Genomic DNA, 24952 nt, shown 5'->3' with positions numbered 1-24952 from the left:
CGTGATTTTTGCCCTATCTGAATTACTCCCATAATTTCAAAACAAAATAATTTCTTTTCAGTATTTGCAATTTTATGGATTTTCGTGGCATTTTATGTTAAATGTTTGCATTTGTCTGTGCATGTTTATTTTATTTTATTTAACTAATGGAAAATACAAAAATACGTACATTTGCATTTAGGATTTAATTTGACATTTTAGGATTAATTAATTAATTAAGTTGTTTTATAAAAAGGAAAATCACAAAAATAGTTTATTTTTGCGCTTTTGAATTTCGTCGCTTTCTTTAATTTGGGAATTAAATAGTTGTGATAATTATTATTTAGAGTTAGTTAATTTAATTTGATAAGGATTATTTGATTAGGGATTAATTTAGGTTTTATTTTTAAAATTTTAATTTAAAAGAATTTTGAAAAATTGAATTGAAAAGAAAAAGGGAATAAAATAAGAAGAGAGCCAGATCTGGGCCATTAATTTGAGGCCCAAAAATTTCCTACCCGACCCAATTCCCTAGACCTAAAGGGATGAGGATCACAATAGAGATTAGATTTTTAGGCCTAAGCTAAAGAGAAAAATGGAAAACAGACCCTTATACCAAAAAACGAGCTGCTCTATCTTCTTCACAAGCTAACCATCGGATCCTAATCTTCAGCAGCTAACGACGACCCCCTCCCTATCATTCTTCTTTCTTTTTCTTTAATCCATATTCGTGCACGCCCTTGAAGATCTGGTTGAAGAAGTCACAAGAAAGAAGCGAAAATTCCAAAATCGGATTTGAAAAGCTAAACAAGTTGAATTTCTTAAAAATCTGGATTTCTAGTTGTCTCTCAGAGTCAAAATCACCGTTGTTCATTGTTGAAGCTGTTGTATCTGCGTAGCTGAACTCTCTCCGATTTTCTTGACCTTTATTTGGGTTCATTTCCTTCTTCTTGTGATAAATTCAAGGTAAATGTTCTTATATCTCGCTAAATGTGCTGAGTTTTGTAAGATCTTATAGTTTTTATGGTGCTGAAATTGAATTGCATTCTTGGAATCATGATTTCGATTATTAGATCTGTTTTATTGGTGTTTATATGTTAACGACTAAGTTATGCTAATGACTTGGGTCTGAGTTTTTTAAAATTGGAGTTAGTTGTTAATCTGTGTCATTTGGTTTCTATTGTTGTTCTGTACTTTCATGATTTATTCGTTGTTCAAATGTTGACATTTATTTGCTTAATTTTATTGTTTTCCCCAGTATTAGTTTGATGTTCTTACTGTTAAATCTCATCCGCTATTACAAACTCTGTATGACTATGAGACTCGGTTAAAAATAGTATATTGGGCTTTATATCCATCTAGCCACCAACAGACAAATAATATGTCGATATTTTTTTTCCAGAAACATAATGAAGTACGACATTAAGTTATATTTTAAGAGGAGTAGACAACCTTTTGCCAGTATATGAAAAGAAGAAGCATTTGCAAAATCTGAGCCTCCTTCGTATCATGAGGAACTTTTAAAATTATGTTTAAATGTAATGAATGCATATGTTTGGATTTGTTTGGCCACACTTGTAAAATTGTTATGATTTACATTGATTTATATATGTAATAAGCTCACTCGAACTTGGAACGTTATTTCACTCTCATTAGTCTATTGATTTGTCCATGGTCTGATGAATGCATAATTGTTAACATGTCGCAGGGACTTGAGTTTGTTACTGAATCAATGACTAACCCCATTTCCAAAAACGATTCTCATAATTCGTGGCTTTGCAATAACCTCAAATTTAGGAAAAGAAATAATTCCGAACATCATAGCTTGCTTTAGGTGCGATTAATAAACCATCGTGATTGTGGGTACGGTTCCCGTGACATAGTTACGATGCCTAACTTCCTTAAACTCGGGTGTGCATTTATGTGACCCAAATCCAAATCTCAACAACGTTAGATAAAATGTGTCGTGGATCGCGGGTGCATTTATGTGACGTGGTTCAAGATGTATTTTAGATGACGTTGAATCTTCCTAAAATTAATTAAAAGCGGTTAATAAGTTAAAATTGTACCATAGGCTAAAACATGTACTAAAATCAAGTAAATAGGTCAATTATGACAGTTGAGCGACCGTTCTAGAACCACGGAACTCGGGAATGCCTAACACCTTCTCCCGAGTTAACAAAATTCCTTACCCGGATTTCTGTGTTCGCGGATCGATAATAGAGTCAATCCTTTCCTCGATTCGGGATTTAAACCGGTGACTTGGGACACCATAAATTATCCCAAGTGGTGACTCTGAATTTCAAATTATCCCGGTGACTCTGTCACTTAAATTGGAAAAACTTCCCCTATATACTACCCTTTCGGGGTGTAGGAATAAATGAGGTGTGACAGCTCTGGCGACTCTGCTGGGGATTTAACCGAGAATCTCTGGTTCAGGGTTCAGAATTCGAGCTTAGAATAATTGTTGTATTTGGCTTTATTTATTATCTGATTTTATTCACATGTTTGGGCCTAATGTGCTAAGTGTTGTTTTTTACCGCTTTGATATTATCTGAACTGTATATAAACTGTTACGAAACCCTTCTCTTCTCATCTTCGGGGATGTGTACGCTAGCGTGACTCCCTATTTTGCTAGTGTCATACCTTGAAATAAGAAAGAGGATCGGACAAGTTACTAAGCCGGATGGCCTTTTGGTTCCCGGTACGTATCCCCCTCATCAGCTCGAGTTGTCCGCTCGGGTGCACAAGTCTAGAACAGTATACCCAGGTTTTATACTTAAAATAACTCATCCTCATGTCGGATCCCTAGTAGGAACGTTTGCTTGCATCACGTGCATTTGACTTTGGAGACTCAACACAGGGGTTAAGTCTCTCTAGGACAGGTGTACCTGAAATGAAAAGACCATCCTGATGCATCTTACGTGCTACTTGCGTATTTGTCTATTTCAGGTTGCATGTTGACCGGCTTCTAGAATAGGGAAAGAAAATGAGAAAATCAAAAAAAAAGTGAGAGGTAGGTATTTAGAAAATTTTGAAACTCTGCCAAAATTCTGGAAAAAAAGAAAGAAAAGTCATTTCAAAATAAGTCAATTTCTGTTCCGTCAAAACTGGGCGAACTACGCCGGTCTGATTCTCATCGGATGTGAGATACGTAGGCAAACCTCATCGGTTCCGGCCCATAATTTTCAAAAAATCCAAAAATATTTTCCTTTACTTCCTCTCTAGAAAAGTCTTTTTTTTGAGACCTTAATCTTCAAAAAATCCAAAAATATTTTACGTTACTTGCTTTAGAAAGCCTTTCTTTTAGACCCTACTTGTTTTTTAAAAAAATATACAAAAATATTTTCTTTTAATTTCTTCCAAAAATCCAAAAATGTTTTCATTCTTCTTTCAAAATTGAAAAGAAAATTCAAAATTCAAAAATATTTTCTTTTTAGAAGCATTTCTTTCATAAATTCAAAATAAAATTCCAAAAATATTTTATTTCTTCTTTAGAAGTTTTTCTTTCAAAATTTCAGGAAAAAAAAATTCTTTCTTCTTTAGAAGTCTTTCTTTGCAAAAATGCTGAAGAAAAATCAAAATCCAAAAATATTCCCTTTCTTTTTTATAAGTCTTTCTTTCGAAAAAATAAAATAAAAAAAAAATCAAAACAAAAAGTTAGTTTATTTACTTTATTCATGATCTTCCGAACTACGCAAGATCTGATTCATGTTCCCACATGATATGTAGGCAACCCACATCAGGTTCGATCACTATTAAAAAGAAATGAAAAAATGAAGAAATGAAAAAATATTGATAATAATTAGGACCGACTGGGTCTATTCTAACATGTTTTGTTTTGAATTGTGAAGAAAGTTGTGGTGGTAAGTTTGTGGTAAGCTGGAAACACAAGATCCAAGGAAAAATGATAATAGACATCGAAGCTGTTACAAGTGTTCAAGAGACTCAGGGTCAGAGGGTTCAATAAGAGTCTACTGTGTTTGAGAAAAATAGAATGTTGAAAAAGCAAATGACTGAAATGTGTCAAGTATGGGCCAGTGGTCAAGGACAGCCTTATCATGAGTCACAATTTTCTATACAGTAAGAGCAGTACCACTCTCTTGAGTACCACTCGTACTCATTTGATCTTCCTGCAAACATTGAGAAACCTGCCCGAAAAATGGTACAGGAAGAAATGACCCAAAGAGTGAAAAACTTAGAACAACGGTTGAAAAACATGCAAGGGTTGTCAGGTCAAAAGAGTGTTGCCTTCAAAGATCTATGTATGTTCCCCGATGTCCATTTGCCGCCTGGTTTCAAGACTCCCAAATTTGAAAAGTATGATGGACATGGAGATCTCATAGCCCACCTAAAAAGGTATTGCAATCAATTGAGAGGTGCAGGAAGAAATGAAGAATTGTTGATGGCTTATTTTGGAGAAAGCCTTACGGGATTAGTCTCCGAATGGTTTATGGATCAAGACACGTCTCACTGGTATGTCTGGGATGACATGGCACAGGCCTTTGTCAAACAATTCCAATACAACATCGACATTGCCCCATACCGCATTTCCCTTTCAAACCTGAAGAAGAAACCAACTGAAAGTTTCAAGGAATATGCCATTAAATGGAGAGATCAAGCAGCTAGAGTTAAGCCACCCATGGACGACCACGAGCTAATCACTGTCTTCCTTCACGCTCAAGAGCCTGATTATTCTCAAAACATGATGTCCGCAGTTGGCAAATCCTTCTCGGAAGCAATCAAAATGGGAGAAATGGTAGAGAATGGTTTTAAGACAGGCAAAATTATAAGTCAAGCAGTTTTTAAAGCCGCAACTCAGGCTGTCCAGGTTGAATCTGATAATTTTAGCGACACAAATGAGAAGGTTGAAGAAATCATGATGACATCAGGGTCGAGAAGAGGTCCCATGAGAACATTTCGAATGTATGAGCAGTCTCCTCAAGTTTTCCATGACTTCCCTGAGCAGTATTATCCACCTCAGAACCCTCAATACTCTGTCGCTCTACCTCAGTATGTTGTCCAGCCACCAAAACACCCCAGAAGGCGAGTACGAGCATCACAAAATCTCCAACAACCTCCACAAAATTTTCAGGTGCCCTATAACCCATATCCAAGCCAGAGGTATAAAGGGGAACAAAGGTTGAAAGATAATTTTACACCAATAGGAGAGTCCTATGCAAGCTTATTTGGGAAGTTAAAGCATTATGGCATGATTGCACTTATTCCTCCAAATCATGTGGACCCACGTGCAAGAAGCTTTGACCCTTCTAAAAGGTGTGAATACCATTCCAATGCCCAGGGGCACAATGTTGAAAGCTGTCAGGATTTGAAAAGATAAATAGAAAGGATGATCCAGGAAAGCCTGATTGTGATCCAAGACAATGACACCAAAATGTCGCGCAGAATCCTTTATCTGCACATCATGATGCACGCTTTGTAGGGATGATGCCTGGTGACATGGAGTGTGAGAATCCTCTCGGGAACTTGCTAACTGAAGTTAATGATGTTGAAATTGGAGAAGGCTCTGCTGATGAGCAAATTTGTGGCTAAATGTCAAGCCTAGAAATTGAAAAGTCATTCCCTCATCACTAGGAAGGAATCTTGGTAGCTTGTTTTGATGTTTTTTTCTATTATCTGGGTTATTTCAGGGTTGTGATCCAGATTTTATTTATTTTATTGAGTCAAACCCTTCTATCCCTCCATTCTATTTGTGTGAGTCTTGTTTGTCTGTTCTGTGGCTATTTTTATTATTCGGGTTATTTTAGGGTTGTAACTCGTATTTTAGGTTGCTTGGTTAGTTATAAAACCCTTTCATCTTTTACTTAATAAAATACAGTTTGTCCTTTTGTGTCATTCTATTCCTAGTTCTTTTCTCGCTAGTTCTAATGACATGACATGCATGCAAAAAATTTGGCTAGATCTTAGGAACTGATTTAATCTGGAATCCGATAACTAAAAAAAATACTTTTGAGGATGAATAAAGAGTTGGAATACTTTGGAACTAAGGTCGAGTAAAATTCACCTTCAAATCATTGTGAAGATCGGGCTTGAGGATGTTTAATCAATTGATGTTTATTGGAAAATTTGTCACTAAGGGATGAAAAAATGTCTTGTGACCACGGCACACCAAGAAGACAGACATGTTCGTCAATGCTGTGATCGCGAAAAGATACCATGTTTGACGTTCTTGAGGTTGGGAGGCCCTTTTTCTGCTAACCAAACACTTTATATCCTTTGCTACCCCTTTTGAGCCTGTGTTATTTTTCTGTGACTACCCTCTTTTAGAATTAAGTTTAGAGTCAAAAAAAAAAAAAATCCATGTCCCAAGAGTACAAATTGGGGCAATTCTTAGAAAGTTCAGAGAAAAAAAATTGTCAAAGGTCCATACCCTCAAAAATAGAAGCTGGGGAAAAGAAAAAAAAGAAAAAAAAGAAAAGGAAAAAAAGAGAAAAAAAAAGAAAAAGGAAAAGAGAAACAGAAAGAAAGATGAAAAATAGTTTAGGCCAGATATTTGAACTATGTTCGACCTGATTCCTTAAAAAATAAGGATACGTAGGCAGCCTCACGATTCGGTCCAGCCAAATAAGAATTCAAAAAAAAAAAAAAAAGAGAAAAAAATAAAAGAAAAAACCCAAAAAAATCCCCAATAGCTGAAACTGGGGCAGAGATTTTATTTCACTTTTGAAGGAGTCAATTCCAAGAGTTGTAAGTCCATAACCCCTCATTATGAGTCTATTTTGACCTTTCATGCCGACCCTTCTTTCCAATCCTATCCAAAATCCTTCCAAATAAAGACCTCCCGATATACCTTTAAGAATGCCAAGAGAAGCATGCAATGAGCAACAGTTGTCACACGACATAGAACACTGTCAAGTTGCTCAAGAAAGCAACAGAGAAAAGAGGAAGAGAAAAAAAATGAGAGAGTCTTGCTAGTGAAAACCCTCACGTGCACTGTAAGGCGATGGTAAGCAGAGATGAATAAATGAGAGAGACTTGTAGGTGAAAATCCCTCGGGGCACCACTAGTCAAAAGTGAATCGTGAAGTTAATGCAAAGAATTGGCACAAACAAGCCCGAATTTAAAGGTCAAAATGGTAAAAGGGAAGATTAGATCAGTTTGATAGATCAGGCCGTTGAGTCCAAAATGCATGTCATGATCATTAAGGCTAGTTAGTGCAAAATAAAAAAAACGAAAAAAAAAACTCTTCCCCTATCCTTCCCGACCGGGGCATTTCTTGTTAATATTTGTTTCTTTGCGCCATTGTGTCATTCACCCTGAGTCAGTCCTTCTCAAAACAAGCAAGAAAAGATTTCAAAATCTGCTACCAGCTTTTCAGTTGTACAAAGTAAATTTGGCCAGCAAACTCAGTTGTTAATGTCAACATACCTTGAGGATTCATACAAAGGCTCCCCCAAAAGACTCTTCAGCTTGCTTGGCGTAAACAAAGATAACTTGTGATTCTCTCTGATAAACAAATTGCTCAAAAAGTAGAAAGTCATTCAAGATATCAGAAAAGGTCACCTAAGCAAAGATCTCCAATTGGGATAAGGCTGATTGAGCCACAACTACAAATGGTACTGGGTATGAAACAATTAAGATTGATGCAGAGCAAGAGTCTCTTGAAACCGACTCAAGCTGATTGAACAGAAGCCAAGCTGCCAAAGACGTCAAGGCCACGAACCGACCACCACTTTTGAAACTGACAAAATTTTCTTTGTTTAAAACAGGAACAAAGCAGTGCAAGGAAAGTGGTTCAAAAAAAAAGAAGAGAAGAGAAGATCCGACAAAGGGAAGTTTCTCAAATCATTGCCTTTACTTGTGTGCATGTGCATAAAATTTTGCCATTGCTTTTCACAATTTTCCTCCTAGGATAAAAGTCCTAGTCTGATGGATTTTTCTCCCAATAAAAATCTTAGTCTGATGAATTTTTCTCCTAAGATAAGAAAAACAGTCTCATGAATTTTCTCCTATGATCAAAATCTTAGTTTGACGAATCTTTCTCCTAAGATAGAAGACCTAGACTGATAAACTTTCTCCTAGGATAAAAATCTTAGTCTGATGAATTTTTCTCCTAGGATAAGAAAACCCAGTCTGATGAATTTTCTCCTATGATCAAAATAGAGACCTAGTCTGATGAATTTTCTCCTAGGATAAACGTCTTAGTCGGATGAATCTTTCTCCTAAGATACCAAAAAAAAAAAAAAAAAGAAAAAGGACCTAGTCTGATGAATTTTTTCCTAGGATTAACATCTTAGTCTGATGAATTTTTCTCCTAAGATAGAAAACCTAGTCTAACGAATTTTCTTCTAGGATATTTTGAAAAAAAAAAAGGGAAGTCTGGATTTGAAAAAAAAAAAGTCAATTTTTAGTTTTCTTGAGTTATCAATGTTTAGTTTTCTTGAAATCAGGCGTCCACCTGGAGAACAAGGGAATACATTTCAAGTTCAGCAATCAGGCGCCCACCTGGAAAACAAGAGAATACATTTCAAGTTCAGCAATCAGGCGCCACCTAGAAAACAAGGAAATACATTTCAAGTTGAGCAGTCAGGCGCCCACCTGGAAAACATGGAAACACACTCAAGTTTCAGCAATCAGGCGCCCACCTGAAGAACAAGAGAATATATTTCAAGTTCAGCAATCAAGAGCCCACCTGGAGAACAAGAGAATACATTCAAGTTTCAGCAAGTGGGTGTCCACCTGGAGAAAGGAAAACATCTCCGATTACAATTCAAGGCGGCAACAAGGGGATTCCACCGGGAGAATACAAGTCAACAAGGCAACAGGAACCACAAGAGCAAGTTTGAAGATATAGATAGGATTTTGTAATGCATAGATCATAGACTAGGCTAGCTTCTTTTATTTTATTATGGTGTAATAAGGAGGTTCAACAAGCACTAGCAGCGGCAACAATAGTGAAATCACAGCTTTATGGTAGTCCCAGCTACCAGACATTCCTAAACTACATTAACCTGATTCCTTTCTTGCCAAGGATATGTAGGCAACCTCGGAAGTAGGGTGCAATTAAATCTTTCAAAAATGCTTCTCATGGAGCATTCAAACGGGCAAAAATCACTCAAATTCGCTCACTTTATCTTTGCATGAAAACTCTTCGTGTTTTTAGCCCTATATGAATTACTCTCATAATTTCAAAACAAAATAATTTCTTTTCATTATTTGCAATTTTATTGATTTTCGTGGCATTTTATGTTAAATGTTTGCATTTGTCTGTGCATGTTTATTTTATTTTATTTAACTAATGAAAAATACAAAAATATGTACATTTGCATTTAGGATTTAATGCGACATTTTAGGATTAATTAATTAATTAAGTTGTTTTATAAAAAGGAAAATCACAAAAATAATTTATTTTTGCGCTTTTGAATTTCGTCGCTTTCTTTAATTTGGGAATTAAATAGTTGTGATAATTATTATTTAGAGTTAGTTAATTTAATTTGATAAGGATTATTTGATTAGGGATTAATTTAGGTTTTATTTTTAAAATTTTAATTTAAAAGAATTTTGGAAAATTGAATTGAAAAGGAAAAGGGAACAAAATAAGAAAAGAGTCAGATCTGGGCCATTAATTCGTGGCCCAAAACTTTCCTACCCGGCCCAATTCCCTTCATTAAAACCCTCATATATCTAGACCTAAAGGGGAGGAGGATCAGAACAGAGATTAGACCCTTATACCAAAAACCGGGCTGCTCTATCTTCTTCACAAGCTAACCATCGGACCCTAATCTTCAGCAGCTAATAACGACCCCCTCCCTCTCATTCTTCTTTCTTTTTCTTTAACTCATATTCGTGCACGCCCTTGAAGATCTGGTTGAAGAAGTCAAAAGAAAGAAGCGAAAATTCCAAAATCGGATTTGAAAAGCTAAAGAAGAGGAATTTCTTAAAAATCTGGATTTCTAGTTGTCTCTCAGAGTCAAAATCACCGTTGTTCATTGTTGAAGCTGTTGTATCTGCGTAGCTGAACTCTCTTCGATTTTCTTGACCTTTATTTGGGTTCATTTCCTTCTTCTTGTGATAAATTCAAGGTAAATGTTCTTATATCTCGCTAAATGTGCTGAGTTTTATAAGATGTTATAGTTTTTATGGTGCTGAAATTGAATTGCATTCTTGGAATCATGCTTTCGATTATTAGATCTGTTTTATTGGTGTTTATATGTTAACGACTAAGTTATGCTAATGACTTGGGTCTGAGTTTTTTAAAATTGGAGTTAGTTGTTAATCCGTGTCGTTTGGTTTCTACTGTTGTTCTGCACTTTCATGATTTATTCGTTGCTCAAATGCTGACATTTATTTGCTTAATTTTATTGTTTTCCCTAGTATTAGTTTGATGTTCCTACTGTTAAATTCCATCCGCTATTGCAAACTCTGTATGACTATGAGACTCGGTTAAAAATAGTATATTGGGCTTTTTATCCATCTAGCCTCCAACAGACAAAGAATATGTCGACATTTTTTCCCAGAAACATAATGAAGTACGACATTAAGTTATATTTTAAGAGGAGTAGACAACCTTTTGCCAGTATATGAAAAGAAGAAGCATATGCAAAATCTGAGCCTCCTTCGTATCATGAGGAACTTTGAGAATCATGTTTAAATGTAATGAATGCATATGTTTGGATTTGTTTGGCCAGACTTGCAAAATTGTTATGATTTACATTGATTTATATATGTAATAAGCTCACTCGAACTTGGAACGTTATTTCACTCTCAATAGTCTATTGATTTGTCCATGGTCTGATGAATGCATAATTGTTAACATGCGTAGGGACTTGAGTTTGTTACTGAATCAATGACTAACCCCATTTCCACAAATGATTCTCATAATTCGTGGCTTTGCAATAACCTCAAATTTAGAAAAAGAAATAATTCTGAACATCGTAGCTTGATTTAGGCGCGAGTAATAAACCATCGTGATTGTGGGTACGGTTTCCTGACATAGTTACGATGCCTAACTTCCTTAAACTCGGGTGTGCATTTATGTGACCCAAATTCAAATCTCAACAAGGCTAGATAAAATGTGTCATGGATCACAGGTGCATTTATGTGACGTGGTTCAAGACGTATTTTAGATGACGTTGAATCTTCCTAAAATTAATTAAAAGCGGTTAATAAGTTAAAATTGCACCATAGGCTAAAACATGTACTAAAATCAAGTAAATAGGCCAATTATAACAGTTGAGCGGCTGTGCTAGAACCACGGAACTCAGGAATGCCTAACACCATCTCCCGGGTTAACAGAATTCCTTACACGGATTTGTGTGTTCGCATATTGATAATAGAGTCAATATTTTCCTCAATTTCGGGATTTAAACTGGTGACGTGGGACATCATAAATTATCCCAAGTGGCGACTCTGAATTTCAAATAAAATAATCCCGTTTCGATTGTCACTTAAATTGGAAAAAACTCCCATATATACTACCCTTTCGGGGTGTAGGAAAAAAGGAGGTGTGACAACGGCGAGGAACGACATGAGTTCTTCGATCCCTTCTTTAACACGTCGTGACACAAAACGACAAAGAAATCGAAACGACTTGTTAGTCACATCATAATGACCCCAAACGTGTGTCAGCCATCGCCAGGTCGTTCCTGGTTGCGAAACAGCGCAAAGCATTTATAAATACTCCTTCTTTCATTCATTATTTACTTTTGACCAAGCTTCTACCTTCGATCCTTCAAGATATCGCTGACTTCCTTCATCCTTCAATATTATTACCTTCGTTCTTCAAATTGCAATCTTTCTTTTACCCTTCATTAACCCAGTGTGCTTGATTTTCTCGGCAAGTTTTTGTTCTCCATCTCCTCATCTTCCTTCACACTTTCAAACCTTTTTACCTAGATAAAAATGGCGAAGACTTCCAAGACTGCTCCCTAGAAAGGTGCTTCTTCTTCTTTGCAGCCGACCACTAAGGTCGAGGAGACCGCCCCTGATGTGGTTGTCATCGAGAGGTCTACTCTGGGCGCGTCCACTGATGAACCAGCAGTTGAGCCCCCTTGAAAATGTTCGTCCCTGGGGTTGTTCGATTAATGACGACTTCAAGGTCAAAAAGCCCTTTTCGGTTCAAGGTCGATGTGAGGTGGTGTCATGGTACATATGCTCCTTACTGAGGTCGTTTTTCTTATGGTTTGAAAGGACTACAGATGGACGGATAAGGATGTAGTGATTCCCGGGCCTGATGACAACATTATTACCCATGTTGAGGGATATTTGAGTGTTTACACGTATCCCTTTACATTGGGCCCGGTGGACCCGGTCATCTTGGACTTCTGTAGGAGGTATGAAATATGCCTCGGCTAGATCCACACATTTCTGTGGAGGATCGTGATCTCTCCTCCGATTCTATGTGAACAAAATTGACTCATGCACGTTCGCCATCGATCATCTACTTCGCTTGTACAATCCCTAAATCTTCTGGGGGCTGATAAAGCTTGTACGCTGAGCCAGCAAAGCCCCATAAGTATCGACGAGGACCGGGATTGGGGATGGCAAGGACACTTTGTCCGGGTGAGGATCGCAGACTTGATCCCTCCCAAGTGGAGGCCATTCCTTGAGAAGTAGAACGTATCATGTAAGTATAACTTCCTTTTAAATGTCGATTTTATGTTTTATCTTCATTTTTCCCATTGGTATTTGTTGTGGTGCAGCTCTCGCTCGCGTCTCAAATGCCATTCCTCGGCTCAAGGAGTGGATCGAGGTAATTTGTTCGCAGATGCCTTATGTCGAGCGCTCATGGTGCGAGCTCTCTAAAGGTCACGGGGAGGCCCGTTCTCATAGTAAGATTCCTTTTCTTGAACAAGTAGCTCTATACTTTCTTTTTCAACACTATGTCTTCATTGCTTCTCTTCTCTTTTTTGTAGGCTTGCCTAAGACCATCGGGATTAGGCCCTTGGTAGGGGGCGAAGACCTATCTGCTGATCCTTCTGCTTTGAGGCAGCCCGAAGCTGTAGTAGGAGAGAAGAAAATAAGGAGGGCTCCGAGCTCGGAGAAAAAGAATCCAGGGAGAAGGTTGGCTCGTAAGCCAAAGAAATCTCCAGCTCCCGAGTGCCTGACTTAGACTTACTCTACCGGCTCATGGACGGGCTCGAGGAGGACGAACGTTTTGTGGCCTGTGAGTCGTTTGTCCCCTAGGAATGGGTGACAACCGAGGGGAAAACAATAGAGGCTAATCCCCTTCAAGTTCATGAGGCTGGTGCAGAGGTGAGGGCCGAGACCTCTTGAGATGCCAGCTCTGCCCGCTCGGTGTTATATAAATTTCAGGATCACCCTCGTTTACAGAGTCCATATTCGATGAAGACCCAAGCGACGAAGGAGTAATCCAATGAAGGGGTTTATAGAGGGGACGATCCCCTATGTTGCTTTTTTGATAGTGCAGACTCAACCGCCCTGGAAGACTTCTCCGGGTTGGGTGACTTATAGGTGCTGAGTAAAAGTCCATCCTTGAAGGTCGGTGGGCTGATCTCGAGCCCAAGGTTGATCAGCCAGTTCCCCGCTCTGGGCATGGATCCTGGCCTAAAGCAATTAGTTGTTATCCCCGTCCTGGAGGATGCCCAGGTTCTTTCCGCTCATATGGGGGTAGCTATCTACCTCCGGTGCCTGTTAACCGAAGAAGACCAGGCAAAAATGAATGAGGTGGATGTGCCATGCTTGTTCAATAAAGCACAACAGGCACTGAACTGTGTAAGGTGTTATTACACTCTTTATCTTCGAATTTAGTTTTTGATAGCTCTAATACCTTTCTTTATCACATTTTTGCAGGCCTCAGTACTCCACCATGAAACCTTTTTCTGGTACTGGGATGAGCTTAGCCAACTCGAGACTGAGGTCAAAGAGTTTGCTGAGAAGAAGGACATGTATAAGTTTCTCAATGAACAACGCGAAGGATAAGTCAAGAATCTTCGGGCGTAGTTGGACGCGGCTCAAAAAGAACATGCCTACCTGGTGGAATAGGTAAAGATCTTTGAAGGTAGTGATGACGAGTTAGACATGGCGACTAACAGTCAAAAACAGTTAGTCCAGCAGAAGCTTGACCAGATCGACCAGTTTCGAGCTGAGATGAACGAGGTCAAGGCTTTGGCCAAAGAGTGGAAGGGAAAAATGGATCGATTGGCTTCATAGAAGGAGACTGCCCAGGAGAAACTGGCCTCTGTGGAGGCCCAACTTCAAACGGCAAGGGAGAAAACTGAGGCTCGATCCCAAAAAATCGATGACCTCCACTCTCAATTGGGCTCGACTATTGTTGAACGGGATGCCCTTGGCAAGAAGTTTAAAATAGCTAAGTCAGTGACGAAAATAACCAGGGCCGATGCTGAAGAGATGGTGGCCTAGTACCGAGCTGAAGCTGAGGCAGCCCAGGACCCCTGAATGTCACTGTCGAGTACGTGAAGTGGCAATCTCGAAAAGGGGTTCTCGAGGAGGTTCATGCCCGAGGTTTCGACCTATCGGCCAAGATCGAAAATGCTAAGAGGATCGCGGCCAAAGCCAAGAAGTTGGCCGACCCCGAGGACGAGGAAGGCTTTGAGGGCTCCGGTGAACCCAAACACGGAGAAGATACCGATGGCCCTGGTTACGAGGTGGGCTCCGCCGAAGATTAGGCTTAAGTGCCTTCTAGATTTTTATTTGTTTTTGTATTTTTGTATATTTTGTTGAGGCCATTTGGCCATTGTAAAGATCTTTATCGGAATATTCCTTTATAAGGATATTTTACCTCTGGCAATTTTTGAGTTTGTCTCTTTCGGTTCCTTCTTTATGATTGCAAAGATTTTGAATGCCTTAGCACGGAATAAATCGTCGTAATAGGGCCTTGTTCGTAGGTTCGAACCAGACTCGTTCTCGATGTAATTTTTATTAAAGCTTGTGGGGGCTCATTCTCGATGTAATTTTGTTTACATTATAATTTTTCTGAGGGTAGCCTTTGAACTGGTTTAGAATTTTTGAAGGGCTTATGTTTTGGTTACGGGCTTCGGACGTCTCCGATCCGTTTCTAGGATGGAGCCTTTTAAATTCAGGTTTTTGCCTAATAGGCTTTGTACCTTGAGATTTGATTTTCGAGCCATCCCGGCTTTCCTAGGATGATAGTCCCTGAGTGTGGGTGGCCGTAGCTTTTAAAGTTTAGGCATTGCCTAATAGGTTTTTGTTCCCCCGGGACTTCGATAGCCTGAGTCATCCGAGTTTGCCTTGGACGATAGTCCTCGAGTGGGGGTGATCTCTTGGATCTGGATAGAGGCGGCCCTTGGGCTCAATATCCTTGAGGAACAAAATGTAATAGTCTTAAGGGACAAAAATATGTATCTGCAAGGTAGAAACTTTCTTCCATTTCTGTGCACAACATACAAGATTGCAAATGCGTACAAGCTTCGTGTTATGGCTCAAGTGGTTTATGTGGGCATGGTTCTTTGATTGGTTGGCCCTTAAAATAAATCCTATCCACTAAACCCAGACTGTTCAAGCACAAAGTTTCCTTCCTTGCTAAAATCATTATTCGAGGGTGATGACCCCCAGTATTCGAGGTCGATCATAGTGAGGGCTGGGATACCGTTGATGTGATCCTCGACTCTAGTTCATAACCGGTCTTCAATTCTAAGTTAGCACGATTTATCGTTGCCTCGTTAAAAACCTTACCAGAAAACCCATTTGGGACAAAATCGGTTCAAGGGAAAAAGAGTGCAATGCGTGCTTTCAGGCCTAAAAGCTATCATTCTTTGTCCATTGCCTACAAGTGTCAGTCTGATTCGTAATATATGTAAAGAAAAGAATGAATGGGGTCGTACCTTAGCAGTAGTATAATTTTAAGTGGGCTACCAATTGTTTGGTAGTCTCTCACCATTCACTACTTCGAGTTTGTATAATCGTTTGCCGGTGATCTCAATAATTTGATATGGACCTTCCTAATTCGGTCTGAGCTTCCCTTTGTTCGGGTTCTGGGTGTTTAGTGTCACCTTTCTTAACACCAAGTTCCCGATATTGAAGTATCGTACATTGGATCTTTGGTTATAATACCTTTCGATCCTTTGTTTTTGGGCGGCCAACCGGACGAGGGCGACTTAGCACCTCTCGTCTAATAGTTCCAGGCTCGTGCTCATGGCCTCATCATTTGACTCTTCGATTGCATATCAGAACCTAAGACTCAGTTCTCTTACTTCGACCAGTATTAGCGCTTCGACACCTAGACCAACGAGAACGGAGAGACCCCGGTATTAGATTTTGAGGTTGTACAATACGCCCATAGGACTTCGGGCAAAATTTCCTTCCATTTTCCTTTGTTGTCGGTCAACCTCTTCTTAAGATTTTAGAGTATGGTTTTGTTCGTACACTCCGCCTACCCGTTCCCACTAGGGTAATATGGTGTTGATAGGATCCTTTTGATCTTATGGTCCTCAAAAAATGTACTCACCTTACTGCCGATGAATTGCTTCCCATTGTTGCACACGATCTCGGCCGGCATTCCATACCCGCATATTGTGTGGTCCCAAATAAAAGCAATAACTATTTTCTCCCTGTCTTTCTCAAATGCTTGGTCTTTCACCCATTTAGAAAAAAAGTCAGTCATCAATAAGATAAATTAAGCCTTACCGGGTGCCCATGGTAGGGGACCGACGATGTCTATTCCTCATTTCATGAATTGCTAACGTGACAAGACCGAATGTAGTAGCTCCCCAAGCTGATGAATCATTGATGCGTGCCTCTAACACCCATCGTATTTTTGAACGAACTGTTTTGCGTCTTTCTCTATGTCAATCCAGTAGTAGCCAGCTTTAATTATCTTACAAACCAACGATTCAGCACCCGAATGGTTCCCGCAGGTGCCTTCGTGAACTTCCCTCAAAACATATTCGGTATCTCTCGGTCCCAAACATATCGCGAGTAGGCCATCTAACGTTCTCCTAAATAGGGTGTGTTCGGAAAAACTGAACCTGGCCGACTTTTTGCACAGAGCTCTCAATTATTTAGGATCCGAGGGTAGTTTCCTGGTCTTCGAGTAATCTATGTACTTGTTTCTCTAGTCCTAGGTTAAGCTTGTCAAGTTTATCTCGACGTGGTCTTCTTCCACTACCGATTTCATGATTTGTATGACCGTTCCCGAGTTGAATTCATTTTCATCAATCGACGATTCCAAGTTAGCAAGAGCATTGGCTTTGCTGTTTTGGTCCCGATGTATATGTTGTAAGGTCCACTCCTTGAACCGATGTAACGTCACCTATAGTTTATCCAGGTACCTACGCATTCATTCCTCTTTGACTTCAAATCTCCCATTGACTTGGTTTACAACAAAGAGGGAATCACACTTATCTTCGATCACCTCGTCCCCCAGGCTTTTAGCTAGTTCAAGACCTGTAATCATGGCCTTATACTCGTACTCGTTGTTAGTCAATTTTACAGTTCTAATAGATTGCCTAACTACATTACCCATTGGTGGTTTCAACATGATGCCAAGTCCAGACCCATTTGCGTTTGAGGCACCGTTCGTAACAAGGGTCCAGATTCCGAAGACCCGAGTTCAACAACAATTCCCTTTTGACCTAGCGTATTAGGGCCGGCGTGAAGTTGGCCACGAAGTTTGCCAAAATTTGAGATTTGATGGCGGTTCGAGGTCGATATTTGATATCGTACCTACTGATTTCTATGGCCCATTTGGCCAATCGTCCTGAAAGCTTGGGTTCATGCATTATGTCCCTCAACGGGTAAGTAGTCATGACACATATGGGATGGAATTGAAAATACGGTTTTAACTTCCTAGAGGCGCTTAGCAAAGCGAGCTCCAATTTCTCCATGTGAGGATACCTAGTTTCGGCCTCTCCTAGAGTCCTACTAACATAATATATATGAAATTGCATACATTCCACTTCCCGTACTAGGACTCCATTTACCGCTATCTTAGATACTACTAAGTACAAGTACAACTGCTTGTTTGCCTTCGGAGTATGAAGCAAAGGCGGACTCTAAAGGTACCGCTTGAGTTCTTCCAAGGCTTTTTGCCACTATAGGATCCATGAGAAGTTATTCTTCTTCTTCAATAACAAGAAGAATCGATGATTCATGTCGGATGACCTTGAAATGAATCGACCCAAGGTGACTATGCGCCCTGTTAACCTTTGAACAGCTTTGACATTGTCCACCATGGTAATTTCATCTATGGCCTTGATTTTATCGGGATTGATCTCGATTCCCCGGTTAGACACCATGAATCCGAGAAATTTTCTGGACCCGACTCTAAATGCGCATTTCTCCGGGTTCACCTTCATGTTGTATTTCTTAAATATGTTGAAGGTTTCTTGTAAATTTTCAAATGGCAGAGACTTAACTAACATATCGTTAATGTAAACCTCTATTGATTTTCCTAATTTCTCTTCGAACATCCGATTTACTAGGTGTTGGTAAGTGGCATCGGCATTTTTTAGTCCTAATGGCATTACATTATAACTGTGGGTGCTGCTTTAGTTAAGAAGGTTGTTTTTTCCCGGTCGTCTGGGTCCATCCAAATTTGGTTGTACCCGGAATAGGCATCGAAAAAGTTGAGGATCTTGTGGCCGGTCGTCGCATCGATCATGCGATCGATGTTGGGCAAAGGAAAAGAGTCCTTGGGGCATGACTTGTTCAAGTCTTTGTAGTCTACACACATTCTTAATTTATTCCCCTTTTTATGGGCTACTACTACGTTTGCTAACCAATCAGGGTACTTAGCTTCTTGAATGGATCCTATTTTAAGGAGTTTAGATACCTCGGCTTTGATGAATGCATGCTTGACTTCAGACTGAGGCCTCCTTTTTTGTTTGATCGGGTGGAACTTCGAATTCAGGCTCAGCTTGTGAGTAGTTATTTCCAGTGGGATCCCTATCATGTCGAGGTGGGACCAAGCGAAACAATCTATGTTAGCCATAAGGAATTTAATGAGTTTTTTCCTAAGCTCGGGACTTAACCCCGTGCCTTAGTATACCTTATGATCGGGCAGATGCTCGATCAATATGACTTGCTCTAGTTCCTCAACCGTTGATTTGGTGGCATCAGAATTGTCGAGGGCTATGAAAGACCTGGGAACTCCGTAGTCGTTGACCTCACCCATCCCCTGCTTTTCTGGTTCGGTTAGGGCCGGTGTCGGTAATTTCTATTTGATCTCTTCCTTGGTGACCGAACTCGGATCCTTTGGTGTCGAAAGTGTGGATATTAGGATCACCTCGTCGACCGTGAACATCTCTTTTACGGCCAGTTGTTCTCCATAAATTGTTTTAATCCCTTCTGGCGTTGGGAATTTCAAAACCTGGTGTAGTGTCGAGGACTCTGCCCTCATATTGTGAATCCATGGCCTCCCGAACAGAGCAATTTTATCTCATATCTCGTTCGATCACGTAGAAGTTGTTTCATGTACGGTTTTGACGTTGTTCACTGGTAGTGTTATCTCCCCTTTAGTGGTCTCACATGCTATGTTGAATCCGTTTAGAACTTGACTGCAGGCACAATTTGGTCTTGTAGACCTAGCTGTTCTACGACCCTTGATCTGATGATATTGGCTGAGCTACTTGGATAAATTAATACACGCTTAACTCGAGATTTATTTTTGAGTACAGATATTACCAGTGCATCATTGTATGGTTGTACAATGCCTTCAGGATCCTCGTCGTTGAAAGATACGGTTCCTTCTTGCACGTTATCCCGAGTCCATTTTTCCCTTGTGATGGACACTTTGGTGCGTTTTAGCATCGGTCCCTAGGGGACGTCGACCCCACCAATGATTATATTGATGATGTGCTGAGGTTCATCTTGCTCGGTCTGCTTATTGGAGTCTCTAATCCTGAAGTGATTTTTGGCTTGATCGCTCAAGAACTCCCGGAGGTGTCCACTGTTGAACAATCGGGCTACTTCCTCTCTTAGTTACCAGCAATCTTCAGTTATGTGGCTGTGAGTGCCATGATATTTGCATATTAGGTTGGGGTCCCTTTAAGAAGGGTCGGACTATAGAGGTTGAGGCCACTTCGTGTCTTTAATGCCTCCAATGGCAGATATGATGGCAGCAACGTCGACAATGAATTTGTACTCCGATAACCTTGGTGCTTCCTTAGGCCCGACGGATCTGTCAAAACCTTTTGATTTCGGTCGCTTCTCCTTTCACTTCTCATAGGGTTTCATCCGGACCCATTACCTCTTTGATCTCTTTTGTATGGTTGATACCGGTCCCTATTCGATCTTGGTTCATGATCAATATCTCTTTTAGATTTGTCACCAGCTTTGACGAGGTAAATGGACCTGGAAGGGCTCTAAATTGATCATCTTCGACCCTGATTTTTGATTGGTACTAGTTATGAACGTCAGCCCAATTTACCGCTGGATACACTATCAGATTTTTCTTCAACTACTGTGAAGCTAATGAGCTTCGAGTATTGAGTCCATGGGTGAATGCTTGAACGGCCCAATCGTCCTCGACCGGAGGCATGTCCATTCGTTTCATTTGAAACTGGGCACGAATTCCCTTACGTCTCATTAGGTTTGACTCCTTGGTCTCGACCTTGATTACCCCGGCGTGTGCTTTCACGAAGGAGTCTGCAAGCATAGCAAACAAGTCAATAGAATTAGGGGGTAAGTTGTAATACCATATCATAGCTCCATTTGATAAAATTTCCTCGAACTTTATTAGCAGGACGAACTCGATCTCATCATCCTCCAAGTCGTTCCCTTTGATGGCGCACATGTAGGAGGTCACATGCCCATTGGGTCAGTTGTTCCGTTGTACTTAGGAATCTCGGGCATACGAAACTTCTTTGGGATTGGCTTTGGAGCTGCGCTTGGAGGAAAGGGTTTTTGAACAAACTTCTTGGAATACAGGCCCTTCAATATCGGTGGTGCTCTTGGGATTCGGTCGACCCTGAAATTGTAGGTTTCTACCTTTTTCTCATTGGCTTCGATTTTCTTTTCTCCCAATTCTACCCATTTTGTCAGTTGCTCAAGCATCTTTATGATCTCAGGGTTGGTCCCAAGTTCAGCTTTACTCGGCCTTTCTACGATCGGTTCGTTTTTGTGAGCATTATCCCGTGATAGTTCGGGCTCGGCTCTGCTGGGGTCGCGACTCTGGTTCTACAACTGGGCTGTCACTACTTGTTGGGCCTGCAATATTTCGAAGATTACTCACAAGCTGATTCCATCACCTTCAATGTCGTGTGTATTTTGGGCTACCGAACGGACTCCCCCCCGCGGATGATGTTCTCAAGATCGGTAGACAAATTTGCATTGATGGCCACATGTGAGTTATTGTCGATCGGGTTCGCGGTCGGAACTCTGTTAGGGTCGACAAGGGGCACCTCGTTACTAAGTGCATATTTTTGTCCTCGTCATGGTGGCCAGAATCAGCATCCACGTTCAGAGGAGCAGATTGGGAGTTCGACATTTTAAACTTTGACCTGAAATTAAAAACATGTAAAAGAATAAGTGTTAAATATGGTGTGTTATGGAGACTTGTATTAAATTGTCACTATTATCCTTAGCTCCACGGTGGGCGCAAAACTGCTTACCCTAAAAAATGGATAACAATTAAATTTGTAAATGATTTTAATGATACATGGATTAATTCAATACAAACGGTAAGTATCGCTAGATTGAACAGATAAAAGATGTAATAAATTGTCAAACACTCGAAAACAAGGGGGAGGGGATAATTCTGGACTCAACGATAGCCTCAATGAGATATCTGTCCTCGATCACAGACTTATAGTAATGAAACACTGATCAACAAGTGTAAGAACTTTGAATAACAGAAAAATAATAGTATATTGCCTTGGTATGCGTGTTACAATGTGTTCAATGAACAATCAGACCCCCTTTATATAAAAGGAGAATTCTACTCTAGGTACAATTTCATAAAAGGTAAAAAGTCTTCCGTTTAACTAATCACTGAATTTCCACCGGCATGAGCCGAGATCCACGCCGTGATACCCGGCTGGTCACGGATATCACGGCTCTCTGTTAATCATGCTCGGTTGCCCAATAATGCTCTCTGAAGTCTTTTAGGATTTGGACCGATCCCAGGGTCATGACCCCAATATTCTCGAAGGCGAGCATCGTGCCCCCGGCCCGGACCCTATCTCGGTGAGTCCCTTGCCTCGAATCCGGCTTCTTATCATCACGTCTCTTGCTTGATTTACCTTATCAGAGACGGGGGCGTCTCATAGGCCCGGTTTCCCGTATACAAAAGAAAGGAGTGTATTCAAAGCTAAATAATACTCCTATTGTATAGGTATTTGAGTACTTTAATCCAAATTTTTTGAGTGAATATAGTAACAAATTTAGCTACTTCTTAGGGAGAACGAAAAGAAAAACACAAAAAGACACGGTCATGCAATATCTAATTCGTTGATAACCTTTTCTAGTATTTTCTTCCTTTTATAGATACTCCATGTGTCACTGAGATCTAATAATGCTAAAATAAGTTCTTGAAATGTGAAAGCGCAGACTACATGTGAACGCATAAGGACTCTATAACAGAGAGTTGTAATAAAAGTACTTGATTGTTCATATGGTATCGTAATTGGTATAGAGATGCACATTCAATGACTGACTATCGTACAATTTTTAATTTCAGCTTGTTTAGTGAGAGCTCCTTATCAATTAATAATTTATTGAGGTACTCGTAATACGGAACGAGCGGACTTCATCTTATTTTCTTTTTCTTTTTTTAGGGGGCCTTTCTTTCTTTTGTCCCTTTCGATTCCTCTAGACCAAAATAACGACAAATATAGAAGTTATCCATGTTGGAAATTATTAACATTGTCTTAAATATTAAATTTAAAAACGAGTTAAGCAATTATAGTTGGTAGACACGATTAATGCCTCTTGTCTATTTAGTTTCATATTGGGCATGAATCACTTAATATTTTGATATAAATTAACTTAAAGTCGTTTTACGTTTCTTCAAGAGGTCACGAATAAATTAAGGAAGAGGAGTGAAAGGGTTAGTAGGCGTTTGTACATAAGAATGGTAAAATTCCGGAAAAAAAATGAAAAAAATTCAAATAAAAATAATATTTGAAAATTAAAATTGTGTTTGGATATGAATATAATTTTGGGTTGTTTTTTATTTTTTATCAATGATCTAAGTGAAAATCTTGAAAAACGGCTTTTTATATTTTTTAAATTTTTAAAAAATTCGAAAATTCACCTTCAAATAAAATTTAAAATTTTATGGCCAAATAGTAATTTCGAAAAAAACAATTTCATGACCAAACGGTCTCTTAATTTCTCGGGGATACAGTGATGAAAAGCAAAACAATAATTCAGGTAAATAACAAAGAAAATAAAGAAATCGATTAACACGTCTTCACTGAAAGTTTAGTTGGTGTGGAAAGCTTATCACTAGAGTCAAGACAGTCTCTTTATAGGGTCTATGCCTTGACCTTGAAGCCCAGATTTACTCTCTTTATTGGATATTCGTTGTAATTGGGTGGTAGGGTGGGGGTGGTTCTATTGTTTATTCTGAAAACAAAACAAATTCTTGTTTGGTTTAGTTGAGGGATAAATTAATAAGAAACACGGCTTCAGGTTGTCTGGTCGAATTGCATATATATAAGAGCGGAAATGGTTGCAGCGCAAGTTAATTAGTCAGATAGAGTTTAAGAAAAAGAAATCAAATTAAGAAAACCAAGAGAGAACATATAAATTAGGTACTCCAAAGAAAATGGTGAGAACTCCTTCTGTTGACAAAAATGGAATAAAGAGAGGTGCATGGAGTGAAGAAGAAGACAACAAACTAAAAGCTTTTGTTGAAAGATTCGGTCATCCGAATTGGAGGCAATTGCCTAAACATGCTGGTTAGTTTATACTACTATATATATGTAGCCCCAAAATCCATCTCATTGATGTGATTCTTTTTCGCTTTTAGGAAGAGAAAGTTCTTATTTCTTTTTGAATTTCTTTTTACAGGTTTAATGAGATGTGGAAAGAGCTGCAGACTGAGATGGATGAATTACTTGAGGCCTGGTTTGAAGAAAGGGAATTATAGCCTTGAAGAAGAGGAACTCATTATTAAACTACACAAGGAACATGGAAACAGGTAAACATTAAATTGATCCCGTTTGTCCATGGATATTTTTTCCTTTTTCCGAATTTATCTGTTTGTCCATAAAATTTTGCAAATATTTTAAAAAAATTCGAAAATAAGTTTTTCAAAGATACCTACTTATTTAGATATGTTTTTAATTTATTCAAATAATGCAGATGGTCAGTCATTGCTGCAAGATTACCCGGAAGATCCGACAACGATGTCAAAAACCAGTGGCATGCTCATCTCAAGAAACGTGCCAAAACAAATACTAATAACAATTCACCAATTATGGAGCAATTTTCTGAGTCTTCGCAGTCTGGATCTCAAAGTGAGCAATATTCTCATAAAGTATCAGAACAGGAAGCTGGCTGTGATACGGCTAGTGTAAATGCCGTTGATACTTCAGTAGAGGTTTCATCAACTGATTTATATTCGAGTTTTTCCCTTTTAAATGGAATGGATTGGATTGAAGAAGATCATATCAGGTCAATGGAACAACTTCCAGCAGATTTCTTTAACTTTTGTTGGACAAATCCCATCGACAATTTTCAGACAGAACCCTTTGACAATTTTCAGACGGAACCCTTAGACAATTTCTGGAGACAACCATTCTTTTAATTCTTATATAATACCTCAACCTACAACAACTTTATAATACATTCTGCAAGTTTTTGAAAGAACGACGACGACGAGAGAATGTGCTGATCAATGGCATATCAGAGCTTTTAAATTTTAATTTTGTACGATAATATATATTAACTGTTTACCTCATAATGAGTACAATATATAATGAGTGTTTACCCAATACAAAGCTTGTCACTTGTTATAGTCGAAATGTTTTACTCTTTCCGTTCAAATATATGAAAATATTTGACTGGACACAAAATTTTAAAAAAATACTTTTAAAATTTGTGGTCCTAAACTAATTAAAAAGTG

The 24952-nt window shown here is 39.1% G+C and overlaps 2 protein-coding genes across 4 annotated transcripts; both read left to right on the top strand.

Moving 5' to 3' along the window:
• The first annotated feature begins 551 nt into the window (after positions 1-551).
• On the top strand, positions 552-7703 carry LOC107769709 (uncharacterized). Of its 2 annotated transcripts, none has more exons than XR_001644465.2 (2): positions 552-945; positions 1382-1639. XR_001644465.2 is itself a non-coding variant. In XM_075223356.1 (2 exons), the coding sequence occupies exon 2, from the start codon at positions 4142-4144 to the stop codon at positions 5318-5320; it is 1179 nt and encodes a 392-aa protein (XP_075079457.1). In that variant the 5' UTR covers positions 552-945; positions 3834-4141; the 3' UTR covers positions 5321-7703. The 2 variants fall into 2 exon arrangements, 1 of the variants encoding a protein (XP_075079457.1); XM_075223356.1 differs by lacking the exon at positions 1382-1639 and adding an exon at positions 3834-7703.
• A 1922-nt stretch (positions 7704-9625) lies between these two features.
• LOC107769710 (transcription factor MYB58) lies at positions 9626-24752 on the top strand. Of its 2 annotated transcripts, none has more exons than XM_016588946.2 (3): positions 9626-10022; positions 23896-24025; positions 24190-24752. In XM_016588946.2, the coding sequence occupies exons 2-3, from the start codon at positions 23901-23903 to the stop codon at positions 24632-24634; spliced, it is 570 nt and encodes a 189-aa protein (XP_016444432.1). In that variant the 5' UTR covers positions 9626-10022; positions 23896-23900; the 3' UTR covers positions 24635-24752. The 2 variants fall into 2 exon arrangements, with proteins under 2 accessions (XP_016444432.1, XP_016444431.1); XM_016588945.2 differs by lacking the exon at positions 9626-10022 and adding an exon at positions 23464-23783.
• Positions 24753-24952: the final 200 nt, after the last annotated feature.

Source organism: Nicotiana tabacum, chromosome 10 (assembly GCF_000715075.1).
Source record: "Nicotiana tabacum cultivar K326 chromosome 10, ASM71507v2, whole genome shotgun sequence".
In the NCBI taxonomy this organism is placed as follows: domain Eukaryota; kingdom Viridiplantae; phylum Streptophyta; class Magnoliopsida; order Solanales; family Solanaceae; genus Nicotiana; species Nicotiana tabacum.
This window is presented reverse-complemented; position numbering and strand designations above follow the sequence as displayed.